General features: G+C 44.8%; 1 protein-coding gene across 1 annotated transcript in view; it reads left to right on the top strand.

Annotated features, from left to right (window-relative positions):
* STAB2 (stabilin 2) overlaps positions 1-19,259 on the top strand; it is a 167,785-nt gene that overhangs the window by 31,400 nt on the left and 117,126 nt on the right. The window contains exons 6-14 of the mRNA XM_040234847.1: positions 634-729; positions 5,332-5,457; positions 6,566-6,762; positions 8,568-8,701; positions 13,188-13,321; positions 14,918-15,000; positions 16,380-16,529; positions 18,016-18,159; positions 19,173-19,229. Coding sequence (XP_040090781.1) covers positions 634-729; positions 5,332-5,457; positions 6,566-6,762; positions 8,568-8,701; positions 13,188-13,321; positions 14,918-15,000; positions 16,380-16,529; positions 18,016-18,159; positions 19,173-19,229 — 1,121 coding nt within the window. The remainder of the gene's footprint in view (positions 1-633; positions 730-5,331; positions 5,458-6,565; positions 6,763-8,567; positions 8,702-13,187; positions 13,322-14,917; positions 15,001-16,379; positions 16,530-18,015; positions 18,160-19,172; positions 19,230-19,259) is intronic.

Raw genomic sequence — 19,259 nt, 5'->3', positions numbered from 1 at the left:
TAAGTCCCCTACACGCAAGTTGTGAACTTTCACAGATGTGAACGTGCATCTGGTTCCAGCAAGAAACCAGAAACCGTGCCATGAAATTGCAGCTTGCCCTCCATCTCCTATTGCTGACAGTCCTTCAGCTATACTATTTCCCATCTCCTCTCCCTCCTCCAGTCAGTAATTCTTCTTGCCTCTTCACTCAAAGCCAGCCCTTCTATGCCAGCTGCTGTACTATACTATTGTACTTTTCAAGGTAGTGTATTGTAAGATTTTAAAAGCTTTCTTTATTTTTGTTTCGTATTTATTATTAGTGTGAAAATTATGATAAACCTATTACAGTACAGTATTATATAGCCTATTGTGTTAGTCGGGTACCTAGACTAACTTGGTTGGACTTACGAACAAATTGGACTTACGAACGTGCACTCAGAAAGGAACTCATTTGTAGGTAGGGGACTTACTGTAAACTGAAGCTAATAAAAAGAAGCCAAGATTCAAACCCAGGTTTCTAGGGCTTCAAACCCATGGTTTTCGCCACTTCGTCAAGCAGAATCTCAGTCTACACTATCTGAAAATAGTACCCTTCCAGAATCTCTGGAGGAAGTCTGTATCAGGTAACAAGAAGTCCCCATTTTCTGTCCACAGTGTGCAGCTGTGTGCATGGAGTATGCAATAGTGGAATACACGGTGATGGGACCTGTGAGTGCTACTCTGGGTACACTGGCCGCAACTGTGATGAGCGTAAGTATTGCTAGTTTCCTTTATTCCACTGGGCTTCCCTGGTGGCTCAGATGATGAAGAATCTACCCTCAATGCAGGAGACCTGGGTTTGATCCCTGGGTCAGGAAGATCCCCTGGAGAAGGGAATGGCTACCAACTCCAGTATTCTTGCCTAGAGAATTCCATGGACAGAGGAGCCTGGTGGGCTATAATCCATGAGGTTCGCAAAGAGTAGGACATCACTGAGCGACTAACAGTTAATATATCATACAAATCAAATACACAGATGTATGCATTTCACATGTGTGTTCATTACTGGGGCCCTAGGTGGGTGATGTGCATCAAATGTTTTGCTGGAATATCGTCAAAAATTTAAAAAGAAAGAGGACAAAAAGAGAGGAAGGGAGATGGGGAGAGGTAGGGGAGGAAGAAGAGGGGAGAGAGAGTCTGGAAAACGGGAAGTCCCAGAAGGTTTGGGAGCAACACAGTGGCATGGCTGCAGCCACGTTTTAGGAAGGCCCAAGCTGGTGGCAGTGAAGATGGGGTGGAGAGGAAGACGCTGGGGCCATTGCAGCCAGTTAGGTCCCTTGTAAGGGAGATGAGGCATGTACTCACTTACAGGTCTCAAAGGCAGAGCACATCAGCAGGAAATGGGGGCTCACCAAGGTTAAATGATTCACCAAAGTTCACAAAATAATGAAGGGCTGGGTGGTACTCAAGCCACTGAAATTCTCTACACAATTGATCCCCTTGGGCTCAAGCAAGAGATAGAGGTCACAGGGTGATTGCAACAGGGGAAGTTTAATGTAAAGAATTAGTAATAGGAGAGTGGCTATAAACACACAGATTAAACCACAGGGCTGATGGGGCATAACAGAGAAGGCAACAGCCATTCCCAAGACTGGGTTCAAATCGTGTTGAAGAAGGTGTGGTGGCAGCCCGCTTGATAGGGGAGAAGTTTGCTGATTTGCCAAACCAGCATGGGAGTGCAGTCACCCGGCAACATCTGCCAGGGCACCGATGAGCCAAGGCTGAAGGGCACGGAAACACCAAGGACACTGTGACCTGAGAATTGGGGGATGCTCTGGCTTAACACTGCAGAGGTTCATTTCTTACTCAGGTAGCAGTCCGACGTGGGTGTTCCTGGCTGATACCAGCTCCCACCACATGGTGTTTAGGGATCCAGAGCTTTCCACTGTGTGTGTCTGTCAGTCTATAGAACCTCAGAATGCTCTGCTTTGAGCCACAGAAGGAGCGACAGAGTGTAGAGAAAGATCTGCTTATAAAGTCTAGAATGATACATAGGATGCCCAGTATCCCGTCAGCGTAAGCAAGTCAGATAATCCCACCTGGATGCAAAGGGGGGCTTGAAAATGTGACTTGGAAAAGGCAGCCCCTTCCCAGCCACAATTTGACTTTATGGAAGAGGTGAGGGGATATTCTCTATGAATTTTTTAAATTTTAATCTTAACTGAAGGATAATTGCTTTACAATATTGTGTTGGTTTCTGCTGCACATCAGCATGCATCAGCCATAGGTACACATATGTCCCCTCCCTCCGGAGCCTCCCTCCCACCTCCCACCCCATCCCACCCCTCCAGGTTGTCACAAAGCACCAGGTTTGAGCTCCCTGCGTCGTACAGCAAATTCCACTGGCTGTCTATTTTACATACGGTAGTATGTCTGTCTCCATGCTGCTCTCTCCATGAGCTCCACCGCCTCCTTCCCCACCGTGTCCACAGGTCAGTTCTCTCTGACTGCGTCTCCATTGCTGCCCTGCAAATAGGTTCACCAGTACCAACTTTCTAGATTCCATATATATGCATTAATATACGATATTTGTTTTCCTCTTTCTCACTTCACTCTGTATAATAGGCTCTAGATTCATCCATCTCATTAGAACTGACTCAGATGCATTTCTTTTTATGGCTGAGTAATATCCCATTGTACATATGTACCACGGCTTCTTTATCCATTCATCTGTTGATAGATATCTAGGTTGCTTCCATGTCCTAGCTATTATAAATTAGAATACTTCCTAACACCATGCACAAAGATAAACTCAAAGTGGATTAAAGACCTAAATGTAAGATACTCTCTCTGAATTTTTGATTCAGCCAGCCAGTATTGGTAGACAAATGTGTACCTCACATTTGTGCACATCTTGAGAGTCATTACTTTGCCAACAAAGGTCCATAGTCATGTATGGATGTGAGAGTTGTACTTTAAAGTTGAGCTCCGAAGAATTGATGCTTTTGAACCGTGGTGTTGAAGAAGATTCTCTTGAGAGTCCTTTGGACTGCAAGGAGATCCAACCAGTCCATCCTAAAGAAAATCAGTCCTGAATATTCATTGGAAAGACTGATGCTGCAGCTGAAGCACAAATACTTTGGCCACCTGATGCAAAGAAGTGACTCATTGGAAAAGACCCTGATGCTGGGAAAGATTGAAGACTGGAAGAGAAGGGGACAACAGAGGATGATATCTTTGGATGGCATCACTGGCTCAATGGACATGAGTTTGAGTAAACTCCAGGAGCTGGCAATGGACAGGGGGGCCTGGCGCTGACATCCATGGGGTTGCAAATATTCAGACATGACTGAGCAACTGAACTGAGGGTAACACACTGACTACCCTTTGTTCCAACATCTTTCTGAGGGTGTCTGCATAGCGAACAGCCTTGGAAGATATAAGACCTCCCTTGGGAGCAAATACAGGCACACTTACTGCCTGTTAATGGATTGCCTGTCAGCTTCAAATTCACCCTTCTTGCCTGCTCTGTGAATATAAAGTAGGCTTTGAAATACTTCTCATTTGCCTGCCAGCAAGATGTGAAACCTCACCAATAGAGGGCGCTAAAGGGACACCAAAGGAGGAAGGGTGTTCTCTCGTCTTGTTTCTGGCTTAGCACACTGCTCAGCCCTGCACAGTTTCCCCAGCACTAGCTTCCTGCAGAGATTGGGATGCTCCACTATTTGATATCTGCTTACCTTGCCTGGTGATCAACTCAGGCAGCAGCAGCATCAACCAAGAGTCGTGGACACTGAGGCTGGTGCCCCAGTTCAGGAGCAGGTGTGCTGTTCTGCACACCCTCCCCTCAGCCCCATCCAAACCAGGGGCCCCACAGGACTGGCCACCTGGAGAACTGACCACCCACCTTCATGCCACACAGCTGGCTCCTGAAGCCACCCCACCCCACTCACACACAGGAGTGCACCATGCTTCTGAGAGCATGGGCTTCTCAGCTCCTACTTCCAGTAACATCCTGAGGTGAGCAGCCTGCCCAGGCACCAAGGGAGCCCTAAAGCTTAGCACCTCCCTGTGGATGACCTTCCCTGGAGCCCCAGAGGGATGGAGTCCAATAAGTCTCACCGTCGAATACCTCAGCAACCTCTCCACTATAGAAGTGACCAAGATCCTGTCCTTTCCAGTGACATCTGTGTCTCAGCTCTGGAGGGAGGAGGACTTATTCTGATCTTAACCCAAGAGGAGTGATGGCTCTTTATTTTTCTCCCTTTATTCTTTCCAATTCTTTTTAACTCTCAGGGGCCTTTTTAATCTGTTCATGAATCTTTACACTAAAACTTTCCCTGTTTAAATAATTGTGTGATTTCTATCTTTTACCCAGGCCCTAACTCAAACATTGCCTATTATTTAAAGATAAACAAACAAAACAGCATTTCACTTCCCCAAGTCAGGGCACGTCTTCTGTAATGACACCTGTTCAGGTCTCAGTCTGGCCCTCTTCCCATTGCCTGGTGGGAACTGGGGCTTGGAAGAACTGGTCCAAAAATGCTGACCCTTTGGCTACTGCTCCTGATGTGAGTGATAAACTGTCCTTTATCTCTGACCCCGGCATGTCATATCTTCTAGCAGCATCCGTGTAACTGTGTCAGTCCAAATTGTTTACTTTGCAAGCTGGCTCCGATGTCAGATTCCTTATCATTTTTAAAAGCCATCTAAGCACCATCTATTGATATATTATAAAATACTATGCAGTCATTAGAGATCAAAGTACATCCTTAAATACCTCCATGCTGCTGCTAAGTCACTTCAGTCTTGTCCGACTCTCTGTGACCCCATAGAGGGCAGCCCACCAGGCTCCCCCGTCCCTGGGATTCTCCAGGCAAGAACACTGGAGTGGGTTGCCATTTCCTTCTCCAGTGCATGAAAGTGAAAAGTGAAAGTGAAGTCACTCAGTCGTGTCTGACTCTTAGCGACCCCATAGACTGCAGCCCGCCAGGCTCCTCCGTCCATGGGATTTTCCAGGCAAGAGTACTGGAGTGGGGTGCCATTGCCTTCTCCAAAATACCTCCATAATGTTAAATTAAAACTTAGGTCCTTAAATATTTTAACAGGATTCCATTTTGTTTAAAAAAAAAATCTTATATATAAATGTATTATATTGGTTTTTGCCATTGATTATTTTGAGAGTGGGATAGGAGAATGAGACTAAGAAGACAGCTAATTTTTGCTTTACAAATTCTGTATTTTTTTAATTATTACAAGGAATCTGTGGTCACTTTTGTAATAATAGGAAATATTGTTTTTGTTGAGTTTTTGTTTTTTTTTAAGAACTGGTTATACTACTAATGCAATAACCTCAACAATCTTCCTTTCCAGCCATCCCGGAATGTGCATCCTTGCTCTGCCCAGAAAATTCCAGATGCTCACCTTCCAGCAAAGAGGAAATGAAGCTAGAATGCAAATGCCTTCCCAATTACAAGGGCGATGGCAAACACTGCGAGCGTGAGTAGAACCTCCATCCTGCAGGTTTATTCCTTAAGATGGTTAGATTCCTCATCAGAAAAAGCCTCACAGCCTTCTTAATATTAACACAATGAACACTTCTATTTCTCTCTGTGCAGTTGAATGGTATATATTAAAAGTTCTAGGCAAAATGCTCATCATGTGGTAGCTCTTCAATAAATGACCATTTCTCCTCTTATCAAAGTGTACCTATAGATTTCCAGGGCTTCCCTAGTGGCTCAGACAGTAAATAATCTGCCTGCAATGCAGGATACCCAGGTTTGGTCCCTTAAACATATATATGTTTCTGCTTTACATCACCTGAATCAGTGTTAAGATAGAATGTACTTTGATTGCTTCTTCCTTTCTCCCTTCTTTCCATGCTCTTTCACTTCATGAGAGGTTGTAATTGGTTCTGAACATGCTATTGGAACCAAGCCATCTGTGTATAAATCCCAGATCTGCTTGTTAACTGACAACATGACCTTGGACAAATTCTTGAATCTGCCTGTGCCTCCATTTTCCTGTCTATGAAATGGGCATAATAGTGGTAACTACCCTAGAGGATTATAAGGCTTAATTGAGTTCATATATGTCAAATGCTTAGAAAAGGGCCAGTACATATTATAAATTCTATAAATGTTAGTGCTTTCTTTCATGCCACTTTATATTTAAATCCACACATAGCATGGCATAATAATACATCATCACAGTACTGGTAGTTATCACTCCTGCAAGGCATATATAAATCTATTTGGTAGGTGGAGGTGATCCAGAAGATAAGATGAAATGTGTTTTACTCTCTCTTGAAACTGTTAGGTTGCCTGTGCAGCTTCCATGGTGGCTCAGATGGTAAAGAGTCCACCTGCAATGCAGGAGACCTGGATTCAATCCCTGGGTTGGGAAGATACCCTGGAGAAGGGGATGGCTACCCACTCCTGTATTCTTGCCTGGAGAATTCCATGGACAGAGGAGCCTGGCGGGCTACACAGTCCATGGGGTTGCAAAGAGTCGGACACAACTGAGTGCCTTTCACTTTTCACTTGGTTGATTTCCCCTCTCCTTCCCTGCATGTGGTAACCACCTTGTTTGGTCATTGCTTCTCCAGCCATCAATCCGTGTTCACAAAATATCTGCCACCCTCATGCTCGGTGCACCTACCTGGGACCGAATCAGCACAGGTGCACGTGTCAAGAAGGCTACCGCGGGGACGGCCAGGTGTGCCTCCCGGTGGACCCCTGCCAGGTTAACTTCGGAAACTGCCCGACAGAGTCCACGGTGTGCAGATACAACGGGCCTGGACAGGTGAGCTAAGGGTGTCTGGAACTGATGCGAACAGGAGTAGGACCACCCGCCGAAGGTCAAACCGTGCTGGGGTGTAATTTGTCACCTGTGCCTCCCACTTCTCCCTTTCCATGCTCAGGTTGGGCTTCCTCCCCAGCCAGACCCCCCACGTGCTTGGGGTCAACCTCAGTGAGCCCTAATCTACCCTCTGAACTTGCCCTTGCCCAGCTTTCTAGTCAAAACTTCACTGTCTCTTCTATCCCCGTCCTGTTTGATGACTGACAAAATACATACATATGACTCAAATTTGACTAAGAAATTCATCATTAACTGTTAAGTGAATATGTAATTGACTTTCGCTCACAATCCTCCATTCTCTCTAATGTCTTTTCAAAGTGACAGAGGACTCTGAGGACCAAAAAACTGTCCCCAAAAAGATAAATGCTGATAAAATGTTGGGCAGCATGGACAGATTTATAGGGAGCAATGAAGATGCCCTGCAGTAAGCCATATGTTTTTCTCTAAATCACATCATGACCTTGCCAGGTAAAATTCAGCCTGGTCAGGAGACCTTTGCTGCAGAATCCAAATAAGAGAGACCTTTCCCCAATATCTCATTTACCCACCAAATAGTGGGTGCCTACTGCAGCTATGTGATCTTCCTTGGTGGCTCAGAGGGTAAAGCGTCTGCCTGCAATGCGGGAGACCCGGGTTCGATCCCTGACTCAGGAAGATCCCCTGGAGAAGGAAATGGCAATCCACTCCAGTACTCTTGCCTGGAAAATCCCATGGACAGAGGAGCCTGGCAGGCTACAGTCCCTGGGGTCGCAAAGAGTCAGACACGACTGAGCGACTTCACTTCACTTACTGCAACCCTAATTGCACGTGAAGTGTCCAGTGGAGGAAATCCATCCATGCAGGAAACTACAGCTGCCTGAGTGAAAGGAATGGCCTCAGTGCCTGACCACAAACCAGCCACAGGTTCCCAGCAGTCTCATCTGCACGCCCCGGGGACGCTTCTAGAGTGCCCTGCAAAGAATCCACCGCATCTCATGTCTAAGAAAAAGAATACGTCTCACAACATTTCTGCTATTGATTTCTGAGGCGGGTTGGCAAGACATTCAAAGGGCTGAATTCCCATCTTCTAAATGAGATCCCTTGTGGGAAAAGTCATGTTACATTGTGAATCAAGGCCCCGTACCTTGGGAGTGAGATTAAAAATATACCTTGTCCCTTAAAAAAAAAAAAAAAGAAGAAGAAGTCCCCAGGCATATTTTCAAGTCTTAGAAGCATCGTTCACACAGAAACATTGTTCACATTCATTTTTCCAGAACAAGTCATTCCTGAACCTGGGCATAATTAATACTCTGAACCTGAGACCTCTTTGTTGTAAGGGGTGTTTTGTACATTGCAGCATGGTTAGCAGCACCCTGGCCTCTCATGCCACTGGCCCCTTCTCCTGTTGTTGCAATCGAAAATGTCTCCAAGCATTACCAAGGTCCCTTGGGTTGAGACTCCCAGTTGAAAACCACTATTCTAAATAATACATCTGAATGTTGATCTCCACCATCTAAATCTAAAAGCAGGAAATATGGTGCCAGGGAGGCCCAGGGTTAGCAAACCAGGAAACTAAAAGGTGAATTACAAAGTATATGAATTTCCAAACAGATGAGAAAACATGATTTCCAATTTTAGATACACTGATGAATTTTAATTTAGACCTACCCCAAGTCAGTTTGCATGCCAGGATAAAGACAGGAATTTAAGAATGTCAGCCTAAGTGACTAATGAAAACCATTTTGTTCTTCTCTTCCCATCTGCTGAAGGCTTACTGTGAATGTAAGCAACATTACCGCAACTTTGTCCCTGGAGTGGGATGCAGTATGATCGATCTGTGTGAATCTAACAACCCCTGCCACACGCATGCAGACTGCATCACCATCGCACCAGGCCAAACCAAGTAAGTCTTTTCAGTTCCACCACGGTCTTTCCAAGAGGGGGAGGTGGTGGCCAGTCAATGCTGAAATGTCCTTGAAGGGCAGGAAGTGTGTCTTATTCAGCCTTGCATCCACCCCCACCCCCACATAGCACAATGCAAGAAGCATAGTAGAGGCTCAGTACGTCTTTGTATAATCAATTAATTGTTCAATAATGATTTCCTTGATAGTGATCTTGACAACACCCTGAAATATTGACCTGATCTGAAAACATGGTGTAAAGTGGTCAGAGCATGAGAGAATGAAGCCATTGCCACTGGGAAAATGAATGTCCATTGCAGTGACAGGAGTTTGACCTCTAATGCACGTGTCCTTTATGAAACAGTGCTTGTCAGTGATGCAAAACAAGGGGAAAGTGAAAGTGAAAACTGGGGAATGTGAACAGACCCAAGTGGTGTTTTCTGGACTCCAGGTTTCAAAAGAAGGGGTTTACTGTGAGTAAAAACTACTTGCATGAAAATTCCTGAGACAGGGGCAGTTCATCTGGTGGGAAGATGGTACTTGGAGTTTAAAGACCTGGGTTGAAGCCTCCGCATTGGTGTCTGTCAGATTCATGACCTTGGGAACATGGTGTGGTCTCTCTGGCGTCCGTTCCTCCATCTTTAAAATGAGTGGTGATGTCTACTTCATACCGTTGTTGTGAAGATTCATGAGAGAATATTCTGGAAACTCCTCTCCAGCTGTGTTGTTTTATCAGTGGGTGAACTAAGGCTGGAACCCAAGTCTTTTGTCTCCCAGGCAGAGGCTTGCATCTCGAGGCTACTTTCGGTTCTCATTGTCACCCCCATCTGCAAAGAGCCCATTCTGCTGTAGAGAGCTCAGAGCCACGGTAGACATAGAACAGTTTCTGTGCTTCTTCTGGCATACCTTTCATAGATGGGTCTTGAATGGGTGGATTTTTCCCAGGTTTGATGGTCACTGTGTTCTTTCTGGGCAAGTAAATGGATCTGTACACTCTGTGGGTGGAAGAGAAAGAGCATGGGTGTCAGAACCCCTGGGTTCAAACCCAGCTCTGCCACTTCCCTTAACATTTCTGACTTGTTTCCTCTGTCACAAAAGGGGAAATCTTTAGCCTCCAAGCAGGGCTGTGATGAGGATTAAATAAGATTGCATGCACCCATCTCTGAGAGGAACCTGGCACACAGAAAGCTCCATACACACAGGCATACACAGACCCCTCCCAGACTTACACACAGGCACACACACGTCCGCAGAGCACGTCCTCTGCTGAAACCCAGGTTCTGGCAGTGACCGCAGCACTGGCCAGCTTACACATTTTGTACTATCCTCTGAGAAAACTTGAGCAGAACACTTTAAACATTTTCTTTCTTCCGTATTTGAGAAGATAAAATAGAAAAATGAAACTGGAACATCAGAAAAATAGAAGTTGCATTAAAACTTGTGTCTAGAATGTCAGTGGAACTAATCATCAATGTTAGGGGTCTGTGTGTCACTAAAAAATCTCCTTGACTCCCCCCTCAAAAGAAAACTATCCTCAGCTGGGAAGTTGTTTTTGTCATTGTTTAGTCACTGAGTCATGTCTGACCCTTTTGCGACCCCATGGACAGTAACCTACCAGGCTCCTCTGTCTATGGGATTTCCCAGGCAAGAATACTGGAGTGGGTTGCCATTTCCTTCTCCAGGGGATCTTCTCAACCCAGGGATTGAACCCACATCTCCTGCATGGCAGGTGGATTCTTTAGCTACCAGGGGAGCCTCAACAGGGACGAAGCCTAGGTTAAAGACTTGCTGAGTGATGTTGATAAAATATGGGGCCATCAGTAATTTAGTTCACCCAGAAGAGGGATTTGTTGGTCTATGCCTTCTCAATGTGGCAATCAGTCTATGCAGAATATTCTGAATCATGCTGCATTGGTCACAGAAGATGACCCATGCATTATCTCTTCTGTCAATAGCCCTAATGTTGTTAGTAAACCCATTTCACAGATGAGCAAACTGGGGCCCAAAGATGTTAAGTAATCTTTATCATGTCGTCATCAATTATTTGTTTTCAGGCTCATTTCTAGCAACATGATGCTAAAAGAGCAAGATATCTGTTGTTATTCTTTATAGCCCTCTCGCCTAGCAGAGTTTCTAGATTTCAGTAGGTACTTCAAAAATAATTGATTCAACAATGAGGCACTGTCCCAGGTGCTGGAATACAAGGAGAAGAAATAAGGTGGGATCCAGATTCTAGGAGAGCTTCCAGCTAGCAGAAGGGGAAACACCTGATGACGCCATTCTGGTAGGAACAGTTGTGGTAGAGGTACCGACGGGATGCTTCTGTGGGGAAAGTGTTGGGAGGTCAGGTAAGGCTGCCCAGAGCAGGTCACACCTGAGCTATGAGAATGGTCCTGGCAGGACACCCACCTAAGAAGAACAGAACAATCTAGAAAAAAAAGCAAATTGTTGCTAGGATTTTGCATGAACAGCAGGAAGGAGACACAAGCAAGATTCCCCTCTTTGAAGTCTTGCATGCCTGCTAAGCACTCAAACTATATCCCATAGATCAGAAGTCTCCAACCTGTCTGGCACCAGGCACCAGTTTCATGGAAGACAAGTTTTCCATGCACTGGGGTGGTTTCAGGATGATTCAAGCACACTACATTTATTGTGCATTTTATTTCTATTATTATGACATCAACTCTACCTCAGATCATCAGGCATTTAGATTCTGGGAGTTGGGGACCCCTGCTGTAGACAAAAGGAGCCCCTGAGAGAATTAAGCACAGAGATGCCAGATTGCCCTTTAGGACAGACCACCCAGAGCTTGTGTGGAAGACTGACTTAATGGGAGGAAAACTCAGGTCAGAAAGACCAATTAGGGAGTCATTGCAGCAATCCAAGCAAGGGATTTGTTCAGAAACATTTTTTCAGCAAACATTGAAGATGTTTGTGCCATGGGACTGATTTAGAAACATAACTGGATTAGCAAGGTCTAATTGTTCTTTGGAATTGTTCTACACATGAGTCATACCTGTGGTATGCTTGCTCACAGCACCCTTGCATCTCTCCTCTCTGAATTGTTCTTCCCCATCTCCTGTTTCTCACTTATCGCCAAGATCCTGGTGAATGTCACCTTCCTAAGCACCTTGCCAATTTCAGCCAGCCGCCAACCAGTCTTTGCTAGGGAGCAGTGGTTTGCTAAAGCCAGGGCTTATTGAGTCCTGAGAGCCGATGATTAAATTCTCAGGAACTTGCTGGCTGGTTAGTGTCACAGTAGTTTGAGATTGGCCAAGGTGGGAGTGTGAACCATGGAAATTGTCAAAGGCTGCAAATCAGAGCTGTTTTTACCTCTGGAGATTTGGGTGTTTAACATCTACCAGGACACCACTGCTAGTACATCTTTAATTTCATTTCTCTTTTGTGAGAAACTATTATAAAACTATTATATAAAATTCTGTGACTTTCCCTTGTTTACGTATTTCTGTTTATTTTACAACTATTCATTAAATACTTACTATGGGCCTAGGCTTGCACTGGATCTTGGGTTTATGAGAATGAATAAATATACACATTGCCCTTGTCCTCACTTTTTTCTCAAATCAGAAGGGGAAGTAGATCTTAATCAAATAACCACTCAGATGAGGATAAAATTGCAACTGGAACTGGTGCTGCAGAAAAGAGCCACCTGGTGCCATGGGCTTCATGGCACACTAATGGGGAAATGATGTACCAAGGGGGGAGGGAATAGAAAATCAAGGACGGTTCCCCAAGGAAGGGATGGTTGAGCAGAGATCTCAGAAAGGAAGAGGAGGGGAAGAATCTTTCAAGCAGGTCCACAGCTCTGACTCTTTACTTGAGGCCAGCTTCAGCAGCTTATTCTGATTCTGTGCTTCTGCATTAGGAACCGAGACCCTACATTTATAGCAAGTCCTAATGGTTCTGATGTACATGGGCTTTTGGTCATGTTGTTATTCAGTTGCTAAGTCATGTCCGACTCTTTGCAACCCATGGGACTGCAGCATGCCAGGCCTCTCTGGCCCTCCCTATCTCCCTGAGTTTGCTCTTGCTCATGCTTGGAAAAAATATTGAAAACAAAGATATACAAAGAAATCTAGTGTAGCCAGCCAGGCTCCTCTGTCCATAGAATTCTCCAGGCAAGAATATTAGAGGGGGTTGCCATTCCCTTCTCCAGGGGATCTACCCAACCCAGAGATCAAACCCAAGTCTCCTGCATTGCAGGCAGATTCTTTACCATCTGAGCCACCAGGGAAGCAATGTTTACATATACACTCATAATTTATTAAATATCCATTTCTTGTGGGCTGCTTTATGTTAACCAGAACATTAGGAAGGCTCACCTGTGTTCATCCCACTCTTCCGGCCTTGTCTCTGTCCCACTCTGAGCATCATCTTCCCTTTCTGCACAGTGAGAGGTTTGAACTGTATGATCTCAACATCCAGTGACTTTGGGACCCTGAAAATATGTTTTCACCCTCTCTGTAGATGCACTTGTCGTAAAGGTTACATAGGCGATGGCTCAACCTGTTATGGAAACATCATGGAGCGACTCAGAGAATTAAACACCGAACCCAGAGGAAAATGGCAAGGAAGGCTGACCTCTTTCATCTCTCTCCTGGGTATGCAGGCATGGGTGCACATTTCTACAGAAAAGACAGCCTTCTGGTGGGCAAGGACATCTGAGACACACAATTACTCAGAAAGGGGTGTGCAGGATAGGCAAGCCTCTTATCTAGCAGGATCAGCCCTTTCTAGGAAGGGCAAATGGAAGGAAATGGACAGACAGATGTCGCAAGGAGACAGGAGTTAGTGCCAAGGGATCCAGTAGTACAGCAGCTGAGGCAAAGGTCCTGGGGTCACCACTGAGTAATAGGTCTGCAACAGCAGTGAGATAGGCAGCTACAGACGTCAGGATGGATACCATCCTCTTTCCCTTGACCTTATGGGTCCTCCAGATGGGAAACAATGTTGACAGGCGATACTGGCAGGCGGTATTGATGCTCTTCAGTGGAGGTGCTGTTTGAATGTGGGGCATAGTCTTGATGGCATGTGACCGACCGTCTCACTCATCGCTCAGTGTTTAGCATCCTTTCCCACCCCCAACCACTAACAATCTAGAGTGACGCATTTTCCACCAGCTCCTGGACAAGGTGACAGCCAAAAACACCCTCCTGCATGTCCAAAGGCCCCCAAGAGGTCATTACCCCTCCCTCCCATAAGAATGAAATAAATAGAGCCGATTACAGCATTAGACAAGATTTTCAACAAGACACAAATTTTGCTGATCAACAGAAAATGGGCTTGAGCAATCAACCAAATCCTTAAAATATCAGTCTCTAGAACTAACCAGTCAGCAAGCACAATTTCCCAGAAAGAGCACAGACAGAGAAGAAAGTTTTCTGCATGGATTGGGGCTGTGTTCTCAAGGCAAATAACATGCATCCTACACAAACAGCTTGCTCTTTGCAAGACACCCTATGGGCAGTCTGGCATCACTGGTGGGCCTCTGGGATCTCTCTCCTTCCTCTCTGTGCTTGTAGAATATCAGCGAGAGCAGACAAAGGGGGCAGTGTCCTTTGCAGGCTGTACAAACCCTCAGGCATTTCTCTGGGCAAAGCCCAGTCACCCTTCACCTGCCTGGTCTACAAGGCGCTAGGACACGTGGCCTCCTGTGTGAGAGCACAGAGCCCAGCCTGCTGTCCCAGCTCCCCAGGAGCATGGAAACAGGACCAGCTATGAAATTGGTAGAGCCCAGTGCAAATGAAAGGACAGGGGCTCTTTGTTCAGAAAGTATTGAGCATGTCACAATGGCAGCTGCAAAGCGTTAAACCAAGCGTAAGGCTCTTCTGAGCTCTTCCATCTCCTGGATGAAACAAGAGCTACATCTTTACTCACTAAGATGGTGACAGCTCAAAAAGTCAGGCACAGGGGCAGGAGGTAGCTAATGATTTTGTCACATGACCCTCACAGAGCTTCTCATCCCAGGGTATCTTTGAGCCAAGACTGTGGTTGCAGGGAAAAATCACACAGTTGTAAGGAACATTTCACATTGTTAGCATCTCACGTCCTCGAGGGCCTGAACAACACCAGTTAGAACAGAGAAACTCGGGAGTCAGAAGGTCTAAGTGGACCACAAAGGCCATTGCCTGATTTAACTCCTCATGTGCCACTGACCCATTTGCTGTTTTCTTTCTTTGTGTATTTCGACTCCTAAGACAAAGCCTATGCCTGGCCACTGAGTAACCTGGGACCATTTACGGTGCTGTTGCCAACAGACAAGGGATTAAAAGGATTCAATGTAAGTATTTAAAATAACTTTATTTTATAAATAGGAGCTAAGGCAAAAAAAAAATCTTAGTAGACAGTATCCTCTTTATCTAAAGTGGGAAACCTCCATTAAAATTAAATCTACTGATGACAAGGATGGCAATTTCCTTTGTAAACTTTTTGTAAAATATGACACCATTAGGGATTGTATACAGATTAGGAGTGCACAACTCAATGAACTGTCACAAAGTGTATGTCCATGTATCTAGCAAGACCATTTGCAGCTCCCTACAAGACCCCTCAGAGCCCTCTTCCAAACATTACCCCTCAAGGGTAATCCCTAAAGATTCTCAACTGCGGTCACATGCTAAATAAGATATGCATTATGCAAAACTGCTCACTCACCACAGGAAGAATTAAACTTAGTACCAGCTAGGTATTTGTTTCTTTTAAATCACCATAAATGGCAACAAGGATAGAGGAAACTAGAAGAGAAGTGTAGTCTTCAATGTGAGCAGCCACTATCTCAGATAATGTCCACCAGTGGGAGTGAAACCCATAGTACCTGGTGGAGGTGTCCCATTGTGATAGTATCAGTGCCATAGTTAGATATGGTTTAATGTAGAGAGTGGTAGAGAGTGAACATATTGATTTATATGGAATTGGTTTATCTTAATCCAAGATATTTTGTGATTGTAATGTGTGCTGAATTAAATCAACACCCAGAGAGTTTCAGACTGTCTCCTCCTAATATGCCACCGCCATTCATCTGCCCAAGATGAATATGTCGTTAATCTTTGGAGATGCACTCACATCTCCCCTGTGGGGTAGGAGAGCTAGTGGATGTGGAAGGTGCCTGGGCTAGCCACTCTGCATGTGATCGCCTGTTTAATACAGAGGTTGAATTTACATAGGATTAAGAAAGGTCTCTGTTGAGTGATTGTTGATTATATAATATTGACAAAATGTCCATTTGGTCCAGTGGATTTAAAAATTCTTAATTTTTTTATTCAAAATCTCTATTTGTCCACTCTACCCGTGTTTTTAAACAACTTCATATTTCATTCCCAACGGATTCCTGGGCTCAAGATGACTGATTCCTTGACTCTTGCCACTCACCTTGGTCCTTCTGGCTCCAGTGCTCCCCACTGGTTCCCTGCTAGAGCATGCCCCAGAGTTTGAGAGCGTACCATGTATCACCTCCCACTCTCCAAATTTCTGCCCCCTTTACGACCTGGCCCAGGGAACTTTAACTCTGGGAAAGTCATCTGTATTTGAAAGAGCCCAGACTCAAGTTGTACACTCACTTTGATGTTCTTGATGATGAAGGAGTCATAGCCTAAGTCCCAAACCTCATTTTTCTCCTCCAAACCACCATAGAGATGGAAGGAATCAGCTTTCTTTTCTCAGGTAAAAGAGTTTTTGCTGGATAACAAAGCTGCTCAGTACTTTGTGAAGCTCCATATAATTGCTGGGCAGATGAGCACTGAGCAAATGAACAACACAGACACATTCTATACTTTGACGGGAAAGTCGGGAGAGATCTTCAGTGAAGATAAGGTAAGGGTCTCTTTGATCTTCACTCCCCAAACCAAAGTGTCCACTGAGTCGATCGCCACAGCGGGCTCTCTCTTGGTGTCCAGGGGTCATGAAAGGTTATGAAGAACTTCTTTCCTTGTTCCTCATTTGTCACAGTACTTTCTTACATAAGGCAAAAACGAAGAGCCAACACTGGAAAGGGTCAGGCGCAGGGGATGGACTGTTAACAGAAATGGGATTGTATAGTGATTTTGCCTTGGTCTGAATTAGTTTTCAAGGCAACCATCATTTGACTGCCAGCAGGAAGGAGAAAACTGACAGTAAACCCATTTCCTAGAAGCATCAGCACAAAGCCAGATCAGCACTCATCTTAGAAAAGGAAATGGATTATTTGTTTTAGGTGGCCAAATATCCACCCTCTCCAATTCAACATTCCATCTCTCCTAATGCCATTAATTCTGTTTTGTTTGTTTTTAAAATAATTTTTTGTGACTTTATTGAGCTGAAGGGCACATGGTCAATCAACAGGGAGTCATGGTGGGGGATGGGGTTGGGGGGTGGTTATGACCTATCTGGTTGCATTTCACCAAATATCAATAGTTGATGGATCAGTGAGCACTTAGTACATGCAAGATCCTGGGGTAAATCTCTGTTTGTGATATTTAAGGCTCACAACAATCCCGTGGACATTTTTCCAGTGGGAAAACTAAAAGGTCACACAGTAAGGTCCAAAGGCAGGATTTAAACTCAGGTCTGCCTGATCCCAAAACGTGAATCATTGTAACTTTTTTTTTTTTTTGGCTGCCCTGGGTTTTTGTTGCAGTGTGTGGGATCTTTGTCATGACACACAGAGTTTCCGTCATTGTGATGTGCAGGTTTAGCTGCCCTGCAACGTATGGGGTCTTAGTTCCCCAACCAGAGATCAAACTTGCACACTTTGCATTAGACGGCTGATTCTTAACCGCTGGATCCCCAGGGAAGTCCCCCAAAGCCTGAACCCTTAACCAGTATGTTGTATTGTGTGTATAAGGGTGGATGGATGGATGGATAGATGAGTGGATGTATGGATGAAGATGTGGTTTCCTTTCTCACAAGGACATGTACTCATTCATTTACCTATTCATCCAGCACATATTTTTTATTGTGTGCCTCTTCTGTCCAAAACACCAAAGTAGGTAAGGAATGAGTTTACATTAAATTGAAGAGTTTGGGGTCCCTTTGTAGCTTGCTGTCTTTTGGGGGGAGACTATACAGTAATTCCTTATTCCCCATTTAGCAATCATTGATAGTCAGAAGTGATTTCGTGTGTTGTCTCATTTGAGCTCAAGGAAAGACCTGTGAATTCAGTGTGGCAGAAACCATCATCCACGTTTTTAGGTTAGGGAACTTACCCAAGATCACACAGCCAATAAATGACAGAACCCAAGGATTTAAGACTTCTTCTAATCCAGTGCTCGATTTTCAAGGACACACATTAATTTTGTTTTATTTTTCCTTGGTGTTTTAGGACAATCAGCTAAAGCTTAAACTCTATGGAGGCAAAAAGAAGGTAAAAATTATACAAGGGAACATACTTGCTTCCAACGGGCTCTTGCACATCCTCGACAGAGCCATGGACAAGGTGGTGCCCACATTTGAGAGCAATACTGAGGTGAGAACTTCAGGTAAAAGTGATGTCAAGTCAAATCCACCGTCCCTTGTTCCTTAGAGACTCATATTCATGAAGAAAATGCAAGCCAGCACTATGTGCCAGTATTTCTGTTTTTAGTAGAATTCTGACACCGAGAAAGAGAAAGGCATCGACTGAAGTGACTTAGCAGCAGCAGCAGCAAGTGTAGGAAAGAGGTTGATTGTGTGATCTTTTTCTAGACACGCCCGATAACTCAGAGCAATTGTCACATAAATCTATCCCTGTGCCTTGTGGAGGAAGGCATATCCTCCCTGTGGTAACATTCATTCCCTCTGATCTATTTGATGATGGCCAAAGACTGTTTTGGGGCTTCCCAGGTGGCTCAGATGGCAAAGAACCCGCCTGCCAGATGCAGGAGACATCAGAGATGCAGGCTTGATCCCTGAGTTGGGAAGGTCCCCTGGAGGAAGGCATGGCAACCCTCTCCAGTATTCTTGCCATGGACAGGACTGGCGGGCTACAGTCCACAGGGCTGCAAAGAGTCAGACATGACTGAAGTGACTCAGCATGCAAAGACTTTCAGAACATGCAGATATGAACCACTGTTTAAATAAACACCAGAAACACGGGTATAATGTATTGTGGTTAGCCAGATCCTTTTATAGATGTCCACTTTCCTCTTTAGCTTTCCGTAGCTTTCCATTAGAAAAGTGAAAGTGTTAGTCACTCAGTCGTGTCTGACTCTTTTACCTCATGGACTGTGGTCCACCAGGCTCCTCTGTCCATAGAATTCTCCAGGCAAGAATACTGGAGTGGATTGCCATTCCCTTCTCCAGGGGATCCTCCCCATCCAGGGATCAAACCCAGGTCTCCTACATTTCAGGCAGATTCTTTACCATCTGAGCCACCGGGGAAGCCCATAGATGTCCACACTTCCACGAAATCCTGTCATCAGTCTTTTCATGTTAGAGCAGCTGTTTCCTAAACCACTTCCATTTTTTGTACTGAAATTTAAGCAAAATGTCTCTCTTCAGCAAACCATAATGACGATGCTACAACCAAGATACAGCAAGTTCAGATCTTTGTTAGAGGTATGTGCTTTTCATGAACTCCTAGAAAGT

This window comes from Oryx dammah, unplaced genomic scaffold, assembly GCF_014754425.2.
Source record: "Oryx dammah isolate SB20612 unplaced genomic scaffold, SCBI_Odam_1.1 HiC_scaffold_29, whole genome shotgun sequence".
Classification (NCBI taxonomy): Eukaryota; Metazoa; Chordata; class Mammalia; order Artiodactyla; family Bovidae; genus Oryx; species Oryx dammah.
The sequence above is the reverse complement of the archived record's forward strand: the minus strand, read 5'-3'. Positions and strand labels throughout refer to the sequence as shown.